Genomic DNA, 11,135 nt, shown 5'->3' on the forward strand with positions numbered 1-11,135 from the left:
TTTTCATCAGTTCTTTGGTAAGTAAGAAATAGACAAAACATTAAATGTAAGAAACTGAGGTGTTTGCACCATTAAATAACAATACAATTACGGGCAGTTTTTCACATTTTACCATATTAACTGTTTTTGACTTTGTTCTTTTGACCCACAGTTGAAATAAATTTTATTTTAATAATCAGATTTTTACTTTGAAGCTGAGCTAATGAGCTGCCACTGCTTGTTCTGTTTTTTTATGACATGTGGTCTAATAAATTAGTTAAAAACTGTACATATTGTAATGAAGCACACTGTATTAGATATATTTGTTTATTTTTTATCATCTTTTTTTTCTTTTTGTAGGTCTGGTGACTTTTTGGGGGGGACGGGCAACTTGAACAGTCGTTCCAATAAAGTTTGTTTGAACTGCTATTAAATAGACATTTATCTCCATCTGCTGGTAGGACTGAGTAAATGTACTGTAGAGAAAGGTATAGCCACTTTTAACACATTTGACCATATAACAGCCCAGAATTAAATCACAACAATCACACAGAATTAAGTCAGAATTCAAAAATGTGTTTTAATCATTACCAGTTAATAAAAATATACAAAAGTAGCTGCTGCACAACAAAGTTTCTGTATTGAGAACCAACTTATAGATATTCTGAGTCAAATCTCCAGTTATTTTTCTGTGAAAATACTGAATGTAAACTCATGTAAACACTGGCAAAATACTGTGAGATGAATCCAGCAGGGTTTCAGGATGGCAGGAAGGGAACATTTGTTACATTTCACAGGCAACACTTTCTATCTGGCTTTTTCCTTAATTTCCTGAACTGCTCTCTTCCGTTTCAGGTTGGTGTAGAGCAATGCAAAGTTGACAATATACGTGGAGACACAGACCATGCAGAAGTCTCCCAGAACAAATGCGAGAATAGATGCAAGATAGAGTGAACCAGCCACAGAAACCCAGGAGGAGAAGACCAAAAAAGCTGCTGCTTTTTTAGACACAGACAGTCCTGTAAAGAAAAAAGTCAAATAGAGAGGATATCAGGACCTCAGTCAAACATAGTACATTATTGGGAAATTTCACACAGTCTCACGTCCAGAGTGGAGTAAATGTATTGCTCCATATACATATTATGCAATCCTCAAATACCTGAAATACTTGTGCTTGCCATGGATCACAAACACATTGGATTGCAAATGATATTCTAAATAAAAAGCTCTCAGCATTGCACTGTAATTTACAGAAGGCAATCAGAGACTAACCAAGGCCCATCTGCAGAGTGTAAAATATGATGCCAAGAACACTGTTGGGCTGGTTTAGAGGACTATCTTTGGCCACAAAGTACTGGACCAAACCAAAACCACGTCCCCATCTGCCAGAAAGAAAGAAGTAACAGTCAGAGCAGCAATTTCTTCAAAATAAAATGAACAATTTTTTTATTTTTTTATTTTTTTATTCCTATGAAATATAATCAGCCTTACAGAGATATGCAATGTGATATAACCATTTAAATGTACACAGAAAGTATCTATGGCCAAAATGCTTACTTTCAGTAACTTCATTACATGTAAATGTTCTATCAAATTTTGTTACATAAGTACAATGTTAAATGTTAGATTTAAGCAAATGAAATTTACTTGAATGGTATACAGAGTTTATAATCAACATATTTTCCTTAATGATTATTTAATTTAATAAATAAACCGTTGATATTATACATTACCGCTGCATTTTACTCAAAATCACTGCTTCATGTTTATGAGGGCAAAGAATCATTTCTTAAGTGTAGAACATCAAGCGTGTAATAAAGATTGATTCTCTTAAAAATGACAAGAAATGTCAAAATAAACGTATATACCTTGTATTCTCACAATGTGAAACAGGAAGCTACTTGATGTAAAGTATTTTCAGATAAATTAAGAACACGTGGCAATTCAGCGGGGGTTAGAAAGGCTAGAAAAAAATATGTTAAAGTATCAGCTGGAAGACAAGGTTAGGATCAGATATGGATCAGTGGTCACCTGAAAACAGATCCAGGTAAGCTGATTCTGCACAAAAAGCGCAGTTATGAGGAAAAACGAAAGGCAGGAGTCATATCATACCTTGAGGTAAAAACTTTGGAGCAGCTTACAGACTCCCCCAGGTCGCACAGCGCTCTGTAATCTGGGTTTCTCTCCCGGGATACCTCGACGTGAAGGGCATAAATAGACAAAACCAAACCGAAAAGGCACAAAAACATGCGTACCTTTCGCTCCCATTTGGGGAACCCCTGAATGGCACCCATGTGGACACTAAAAGATGAATTTATTGCACCAATGTGTTGAAACTGCACGGTCCAGTCTGGTTTTCTTTCAAACGTCACCGTCCTCCTAGTCAAGACGACGTGTTCGTGCTCAGATTGTCGCTTTTGATTGGTCTGTGCGAGTTTTGCGACTGCTTTTCATTGGACGGTGGAGTCCAGATGTTGGCAGATGGGTGTTTGCACTGTATTTTTCTGTGGACTTCAGTCTGTTTGGGCTTTGGGGAATGTTAATAACCGCCCTAGCTGTTCATCTCACGCCACTGGAAGATTCCACTGCTAAACTACTATACCTGAAGGAGTTTGTTTGTTTGTTTGTTTTTACTTAACCAAAAGTGTCTGAATTTTTTCTTAACATATCCACTCGGAAATGCGTCATTAAAATTGAGCTCAACTAGAGGTAACAACTGCTTAATCCTTTAAATAAAGTAACATAACGTGCTTAGTAAGCTGTGAATTATACTATCAGGATAGTTTGGGAGATTTTAACAATATAATTTTCTATGATTAGTAGTTAGTATATTCTCCAGCTTTAGCATTTGTTACCTGACTGATCAGATAATCGCAGGCTTCGGGCTTAGTTGGATATATATTATTATTATATTATATATAAAGTTAGTGTAAAGCACCAACAGGAGCAGGTATCTTTCCCCAAATCTGACTCCTCCTAAAGTAATTGAACTGTGGGGAAAACAGAAAGAACAGAAACAGAAAAAAAAAAACCCCACAAAGATAAATAAATTGAAAAAGCGGAGACTGTCCAGCAATGTGCCGCCTCCCAACGCGTCCTCTGTTCCCATTGGACGAACTACTTGACGTCAGCGCATGTGGTTGGTCCGCATCATGGCACTCAAACCCTACGCGGAACTATACGAGGAAGCGGCAGACAAAAACAAAAGATGGTCGCGCTACTACGGGGTTAAAACATCAATGCTGGTGTTGTGGGTGACTCACAAGGTGAGCGCACATTCCTTTAACAGAAAACACGTGTCAGTGTTTTTCCGTTTTGTTATATAATCGACAAAAATGCCGTTTAACGATTTCTGTGTCTAGAGTGCTCCAGCTTCAGGTAACGTTATTAGCCTACGCCCCTGCGAGTAGTCCTTGTCGTGCGGTTAGTTTATAACTATGTAGTACACAAATTAGTGTGTTCTTACAGACAGCCTCTGCTGGGTTTGGCCTTTAGCTACTCGCATGAAGACTCCAGCTTTATTGTGGAGACGTTAGTAGAGAGCTACAGGTTTGGTTTTGGCCACTTTCACTGCCAGGCCTAGCGGGTGTGGAGTTACTAATCACACCTAGTTTGAGCCCTAGCAGGTCACTCTCACACAGTTTATCAGCGTTTAAAAGTGTGTTTTTATTTGTCAGAAGCAGTAGTTTCTTTTTATTTAAGTTTTTCTCCTAAATCTCAATTGAGCAAAACTTTCCCATGTGGTGGTTCAGTCTCTATTATTCCTCAGTACCCACATTAACGGAGGCACTCCTGGGATGGCTTCCATGCGCCCAAGTGTTAACAGAAAATGCTTTTATATGGGCATAATTTGAGTTTTCAGTAAAACTGATTTTAATAGTGACAGAAATGCTGCCGCTGGATGGCACTGGTCTTATGGATTACATAGTGTTGCTGCTACAGATTCCAGCATAACACATGTGGGTCAAACATAAGGCCCGGGGGCTAGAATCGGCCTAGCAGAGACTTTAATCGAAAATGTTAAGGAGAGCATAAATTTTGTATGTTTACATTTATTTTAATAAATGTTACAGCTTTTTCTTGTTGACTCTCCCATGACCACTCATACTAGCCCCAAAATAATTAAGTAATAAATAAATTGAAATAAAAGTTTGTTCTTTCAATATCAGCTATAGAAAGCTCTGTTTTACAACAGTGACATTTTCTGTGAAGTAATAGAAACTTTCTTGTTTAGAAATACAGGACAGTCTAGACCAGGGGTCTCAAACTCGTGGCCCGGGGGCCACATCACCCCTACTTGTATTTTGACGTGAAGAAATATAATGCAATTTGGCCCTTGAAGTTACTTTTTTTGTTAGGAAGGATTTGTGTGTTGTCGAGTGCAATGTTAAAAATAAGTTCTTTAAAAAGCAAAAAAATATTTAATATGAAGAAAATATGAGTGCAGGGAGGGATTGGCTGTGTTAGTTCGGTGAGAGTTATTTGTAAAGAAAACAATTTTCACTAGCAGTCACACTTGGTACACTTAGTAGTAGGGCTGTGCGATATGAACCAAAATTTTTGCGTTACCTCAGCTCAGGTACAGATATCAGAAGGAAAATACAAATAAAATACAAACAAATAAAAAATAAGTAAGATAATACACTATATACAACGGTAGCATACACAGTATGTGATTATGGATATGGTTGTGGAAATATGCAAGACATAAACTATATAGCTTAACATAACTATTGTACCACTACTATTCCTATGTATAGACATGTACACACACACATGTACACACTAAATATAAATATGTATACATATACATACATATATACCTGCACACGTCCATACACATAGAAGGTCCATTAAGCATGAAGTGGTGACTGTGGATGTCCACTGTGTCCAGTGACTTATGACATCGTGATTGAGGAGTTACAGAGTCTAACTGCTGTTGGGATGAATGATCTGCGAAATCGCTCCTTCCTGTAGTGAGGGTGTTTCAGTCTCTGACTAAAGGAGCACATATATACATATATACACCACAGTTATTCATTTTTCAATCACAAGCAGCAAATAAGAGCAGTAAATAAATCATATTTGAGAAAATATAGAAGGTTTACATGGCCTGAATTCACAATACACGGATAGTAGAAATGCTGATTTAATTCTAGCTGTTTTATAAAGCTGTAGTCTAATATAATCCCAAGTGGCGCAGTTAAGAACTTTCCAATTCCTCCAACTTTTCTGTTTTTGATTCTTTACAGAAAAATGTCACTTAAGGAGGGCGGAGAGAGTAAAAATGGTCAACCTGTGGCATCCCCTGAAAGAATGGCCACAGACAAAAGCAGAGAAAACCAGAACCCACGGGGAGTCGAGGTACCGGGCAGCAACGCGGACACCAGCACGGCAGCTAAAAACCTGGCTTTGCTTAAAGCACACTCTTTAGATGTGAAGTTTGATGTCGGAGAGGAGTATGACATCATAGAAACCATTGGCACCGGGGCCTATGGTGTTGTTTCCTCTGCCAGGAGGAGGGACAATGGTAATGCTGATTTAGTTTAAAATATATATGTAATTAATTCTGTCTTTAGTACAATGCAGAATAAATGATCAAATGTGGCTCTCCCTTAATTCTGTTCTGCATTTACACTTTGCAGGCCAGCAGGTGGCAATAAAGAAGATATCCAATGCATTTGAAGTGGTGACAAATGCCAAACGCACACTGAGAGAACTGAAGATTCTTAAACACTTCAAACATGACAACATTATCGCTATCAAAGACATCCTGCAGCCAAACCTCCCTCATTCTGCCTTCAAGTCTGTGTGCGTACTTTTCTTTTTTCTAACTTTGGCAAATAACACGTCCACAGATAGATCTGTATTTTATTAATAAATACAAGAGCTGGAAACATAGTCATCAAATTGGATGTTGTTCTGTTATGCCCAGCCTTCTTCCTGCAGGGAGGAATTTTGAGAGTTTTTTCAAAGAGATTATAATCAGAGCTGAGGAATGCATGTCATGCATCCCCTTTACTGTACAAGGGCATGCTTACTGTCCTGCTCCTGCCCCCAACAAAAGGGCCACCTGATCTAGAAAAATACAAATAAAAAATGAAAAAAAAACATGCACAATGTTTTTTGTACATTTAAATAAAACTAAAACAGTTTATAAAATAGCAAAAAACAGTCATTTTTCTCCCCACGTGTAATTATTTGACCAGTTATGTGTAAATCAAAATTGTTGACCTGACATCTTTGTGCACACAACATTTTAATGATTCTTGTTTAGAAGACTAATAAGATTTAGTAAATTTATTTGAAGTCTGTTTCATTGGGTAAGAATGACGTGCCACTGTGCATCATTACTAGTCTCCCGTCTCCCCTGGGCAACAGTTTATAAATAAAAAGTATTTTAATATATTTTGCCAAGTGGGCATGTTTTTCACCTTACTTTTGCTTTTCCTGTGTGTGCAGGTATGTGGTGCTGGATCTCATGGAGAGTGACCTGCACCAGATTATCCATTCTGCCCAGACGCTGACCCCAGAGCACACGCGCTACTTTCTGTACCAGCTCCTTCGTGGCCTTAAGTATGTGCACTCTGCCAACGTCATCCACCGTGACCTCAAACCTTCCAACTTGCTGGTGAACGAAAACTGTGAGCTAAAAATCGGTGACTTCGGCATGGCAAGGGGTCTCAGTTCACACCCTGAGGAGTCTCATTCCTTCATGACTGAATATGTGGCGACTCGATGGTACCGTGCTCCGGAACTCCTGCTGTCTCTGAATCACTATAGCTTGGCCATTGACTTGTGGTCCGTGGGCTGCATCTTTGCTGAGATGTTGGGCCGTAAGCAGCTGTTTCCTGGAAAGCACTATGTACACCAGCTCCAGCTTATTTTGAATGTGTTAGGCACTCCTCCCGAGGGCCTAATTGGTGCTATTAGGGCTGACAGGGTCCGCGCATATGTTCAGAGTCTTCCATCACGATCTCCCATACCTTTGGCCAAACTATATCCACAAGCTGAACCAAAAGCTTTAGACCTGCTGGCGGCCATGCTGCGCTTTGACCCTCGCCAGCGAATAAGCGTGACAGAAGCTCTGGAGCATCCTTACCTGGCTAAATACCATGACCCAGATGATGAGCCAATTTGCGTGCCAGCTTTTGACTTTGAGTTTGATAAGCTTCAGATGAACAAGGAACAAATTAAAGAGGCAATTCTTATGGAGATCCAGGACTTTCACAGAAACAAACAAAGCTCTCGTCAGAGGCTGCAGTTCAGGCCTTTGGTGAGGGTGAATGGTGGAGCTGCAGCACAAAGCAGTAACCACTGCAGTGCTCAGCCTGCAACTGTCAACCTGAACGAATCATCAGTGGTTCCCTTGGCGCAGCACCCACAAGCAGCACAGCAAATGAGAAAGGTGAAATCTCAGCAGCACCAAGACCACACACCAGCAGAACGGAGCCACGCATTTACAAATCACATGACGACCTTCAGTAAGCCTGCATCTGCTTTAAAAGTCGCCCCACCCCATGTGACCCACAATTTACCTCTCCTCGCTAAAAGTGAAAGTGGCCCGGTTGATGTGGACATGCCAAGTGCCAACTCGGAAAACGGTCAGCCAGAAACTATAGATTTAACAACACCGGTGTCTAGTCAGGACGGTCCATCAGAGACGATGAGAGACAGCGAGACACAAGGGCAGCTAGCAAGCAGTCAGGCTCCTCTAGCTCAAAACACCCAGAGCCAGAGCATGGCCCAGCCTGCAAACTCCATTCCTACAAAGCCAGCACAGGCAGTGACAACACTCCCCACCGCTGTGCCTTCCCTCTCTCTCTCTGCAGCACAGGCCCAGTCACTTTCTCAATCCCTTTCACAGTCCCTGTCCAAGAACGCCAGACCTGCTCCATGTGCAGCAGAGGGAACCAGAAAAGAAGGTGCTATTTCAGAAGATACTAAAGCTGCACTTAAAGCGGCTTTATTGAAATCAGCTCTCAGAAATAGAGCCAGGGGTGGTAAGTTGGTTCTTTCCCATAATCTGCTTTTAATCGCTTAAAATTTTAGACCGCCTTCATCTGAATGTAATATTCTCTTTGCAGATGGAAGCACCTCAGCTCTGGGCACCGACACGGGCGCAGGAGGAGGTGCGCCGTCCTCCCTGTCTTCTGTTCCGGAGTCGCGTCGGCCTGTCACAGCCCAGGAGCGTCAACGAGAAAGAGAGGAGAAAAGAAGGAAGAGGCAGGAGCGCGCGCGAGAGAGGGAGAGGAAAATGAGAGAAAAAGAAAAAAGAGAGGGAAAACAAGGGGATTCGCTGGGCGGGGTTCTGCTGACTGACAACGATAAAAGTCTTCTGCAGCGCTGGACAAAGATGATGGACAGCCGCAATGAGAAAGCTCAGCCTTCTAATAACAACGGTGCAAAGAATAAGGACTGCAATGTACAGAGAGGTGTAGTTATGGGTGACAACACTCAAGGAGCACTGAATAACAAAACAGATAAGGAAGCGAGGAAGGTTCAGTCTCATGAACAGTTAATGTCTCAAGTTAAACCTAACCAGCCGGGCTTGTTTCAGCCTCCCAGCACCCAGCAACCATCGTTAGTTTTCTCCATGAGCCAGACGAAGCCTCCAGCAGATATAGTTGTCGCTGTAAGCGGAGGCATAGATATAATGACTGTCACTAGTGGCTTTGTTAAAAACGACACACTCAAATCTCACAGTGAGAGCAATGGGCAGAGTGGATTCAACTGTTTGGGGAATTGGAGTGGGCAGCAATTAGAGACGAGGGCGCAGCCAAACAGGACATCACAGCCGCTGCCGTCGAGCTTTCTCCAGCCACAGCTCCAGCCTCAGAATCAAACCCAGCTCGACCCTCAGCCTCAGTCACAGCTGCTCGCCCTGGAGGGTTTTTTGTCGAAAGCTCCGCCACTGAGCACCAGAGATACAAACAGGAATGTGGATATCAGGGGGCAGAATAATCACAACTCCCACCATAACTCGCTGACTGCAAGTGCTGGGCAAATGGAGAAGATCTGTCCCTCTGTAGGAGAGAAAACTGCACCACAGACCACAAATCCTCTCTGTGGGTCTTTAGGAGTCCCCTCTCAGCCAAAGTCCAGCTTGGGATTCACAGATACTGGACAGCAAGGACCCGCCATTGCCCCTGATATTCATATGGTGACACTCCAGCTCTCAAAGTCCCAGGTGTGCATTCTTATTTTACTGTAGCTTTTACCCACACAGAGTGCATTTTGCTACAAAGAAGTTACACCGATGTATTTTTGCCCTCAAAAATTTCGTCTTCTTTAGATAAATACCAGGGTTAAACGTCACAGTCTTCTGCTTGTCTTAAAGTGATTTAAAGGGTCCAAAGTTCAGTTGATCTAATGTTTTCTTCTTTTCTGGTGTCAGGTAGAGGACCTTTTACCCCCTGCATTCTCAGTCACCCCTAAGGGCAGCGGGGCTGGCTACGGCTTGGGCTTTGACCTGGATGACCTTCTCAACCAGTCTCTTACAGACTTGCAACACTGTGACAGAGAAAGGTGAGGTCTGATGCAACTCTTATAGAAAGAAAAAAGAAACACTTGCTGCTCATTCATATGAAAACATTATTTGCATCCGCTTTGTTGTACTATTTATTTGCTACCCCATGAACTGAATATAAAGAACTGATGTCTGGGTCTGAAAAGTGAAGATATTTAATAGTAAGTACCTCAGACATGCATTCTTTCTAGTAGCCTGCAGGGTCGACTCCTCTGGTCTCAAAAAAAGAAGTCAGGTCATATTTGAGAACATGACCCTATTTTCCCACTGGATTTGTGGCATAAGTACACACTGACCTGAATAGTTTGGGTTACTAGTAGTGCAAGTATGTCAGTTAATCAACTACATCTTCATAAGGGTCATAACAATCCTCTATAAAGCTACTTGTAAACAGCTATTAACACAGCAAAGGAGCAGAGTGAAGTTGGATGAGTCATGCGTACAAACAACCTAACTAGCCGTCATTTTGAAAGTATAATGTAATCAAATGTGTCAGCTTCCTTGATTCGGTCCTTGAGTCGTTTAGTTTTAGTTAATGATCTAGCTAATGTGTGTTTAGTGTCACTTTTACAATAAGCACCAGTGTAAATGATTTCTTAAAAGAGTTAAAGCTGCATATTTTAAAGGAACTTTGACCAAGTGCTGAAAAACAACCTGGTCACACTTGTTTTTTTGTTAAAATACTGCTGAAAGAGCTGCATGTGAAGGCATTGTGGCCTTATCTTATTTAGTTTCATATCAGTTTTCATATTTTCTGCATTTTCCTATTTGTCTTCAGTTACGACTCAGCTCCCCTCTCGGCTTCCCTGTTATCTGATTGGAGCGAAGTCCACCGCATGACTCCAGCTGACCTGGAGTCTCTGCAGCAGGAGTTACAGCTCGGCTCTCCCATGATTCTCTCTGATACCATCCCTCCTGACGCCTGACGTACACTTTCTTGAGACAACACTTTGATATGTGTGAATAATGTTTGTTTTTTTAACAATGAAAACCCATTAAATTAATTTAAAAGCTAGCTTTTCAAACAGGCACTACCACAAAGTCTTTTTTTTTACCATAATGACATGCTGTGCTTTCTTAATAATAAAGTAAACTGTATCATCACCTCTGACTCTGCTCTGTGTGATATTCAGTGAACAACTATAAATGCCGACAAGGCCATTTGAAAATGATTTTAATATCCTTTACAAAAATAACCTAATTAACATGCCAACAATTTTTTTCTTGATCAAGTTTAAAGTACTTACCAAAGAACAGCTGTGTATTTGAAGCTGATATAGGGCCCTTGAGGTGTTAAAGGACTTTTTAAAGAACACAAGATTTAATCCATACATGCCTCACCGGGGACATTGTTATGTTAAACCACTTGTTAATGTAGGCATCTAATTAGCCAATTGCATGGCAGCAACTGAAATGCATTTAGGCATTTATGTGTGGTGCAGACAACCTGCTAAAGTTCAAACTGAGCACCAGACTGTGGAAGAAAGGTGATTTAGGTGACTTGGAATGTGGCATGGCTGTCAAAAACTACTGATCTACTGGGATTTTTCTTCAGTTAATAGACAATGGTCGGCAGAAGAAAAGCAGTTCCAAGAGAAGAAAATGGCAAAAGAGAATAGCCTGACTG

General features: G+C 41.0%; 2 protein-coding genes across 2 annotated transcripts; one reads left to right on the forward strand and one right to left on the reverse strand.

Annotated features, from left to right (window-relative positions):
* Positions 1-534: 534 nt before the first annotated feature.
* On the reverse strand, positions 535-2,376 carry vkorc1 (vitamin K epoxide reductase complex, subunit 1). Its single transcript, XM_031741833.2, has 3 exons — positions 2,092-2,376; positions 1,252-1,361; positions 535-998 (listed from the first exon to the last, which is right to left on the reverse strand). The coding sequence occupies exons 1-3, from the start codon at positions 2,271-2,273 to the stop codon at positions 787-789; spliced, it is 504 nt and encodes a 167-aa protein (XP_031597693.1). The 5' UTR covers positions 2,274-2,376; the 3' UTR covers positions 535-786.
* Positions 2,377-3,137: 761 nt separating this feature from the next.
* On the forward strand, positions 3,138-10,612 carry mapk7 (mitogen-activated protein kinase 7). The gene is made up of 7 exons (XM_031741832.2): positions 3,138-3,245; positions 5,232-5,509; positions 5,625-5,790; positions 6,442-7,982; positions 8,067-9,169; positions 9,377-9,507; positions 10,287-10,612. The coding sequence occupies exons 2-7, from the start codon at positions 5,236-5,238 to the stop codon at positions 10,432-10,434; spliced, it is 3,363 nt and encodes a 1,120-aa protein (XP_031597692.1). The 5' UTR covers positions 3,138-3,245; positions 5,232-5,235; the 3' UTR covers positions 10,435-10,612.
* Positions 10,613-11,135: the final 523 nt, after the last annotated feature.

Source organism: Oreochromis aureus, linkage group 8 (genome assembly GCF_013358895.1).
Source record: "Oreochromis aureus strain Israel breed Guangdong linkage group 8, ZZ_aureus, whole genome shotgun sequence".
Taxonomy (NCBI): Eukaryota; Metazoa; Chordata; class Actinopteri; order Cichliformes; family Cichlidae; genus Oreochromis; species Oreochromis aureus.

Excerpts from the sequence above, each read along its gene's own strand:
- vkorc1 (XM_031741833.2), bottom strand. The coding sequence starts at position 2,273 with ATGGGTGCCATTCAGGGGTTCCCCAAATGGGAGCGAAAGGTACGCATG. Across the intron at positions 1,362-2,091 it reads TCCAAAGTTTTTACCTCAAG|ATGGGGACGTGGTTTTGGTT; the intron begins GTATGATATGAC and ends TCTTTCTGGCAG. Across the intron at positions 999-1,251 it reads CACTCTGCAGATGGGCCTTG|GACTGTCTGTGTCTAAAAAA; the intron begins GTTAGTCTCTGA and ends TTTTCTTTACAG.
- mapk7 (XM_031741832.2), top strand. The coding sequence starts at position 5,236 with ATGTCACTTAAGGAGGGCGGAGAGAGTAAAAATGGTCAACCTGTGGCA. Across the intron at positions 5,791-6,441 it reads CATTCTGCCTTCAAGTCTGT|GTATGTGGTGCTGGATCTCA; the intron begins GTGCGTACTTTT and ends CTGTGTGTGCAG. Across the intron at positions 9,508-10,286 it reads CAACACTGTGACAGAGAAAG|TTACGACTCAGCTCCCCTCT; the intron begins GTGAGGTCTGAT and ends ATTTGTCTTCAG.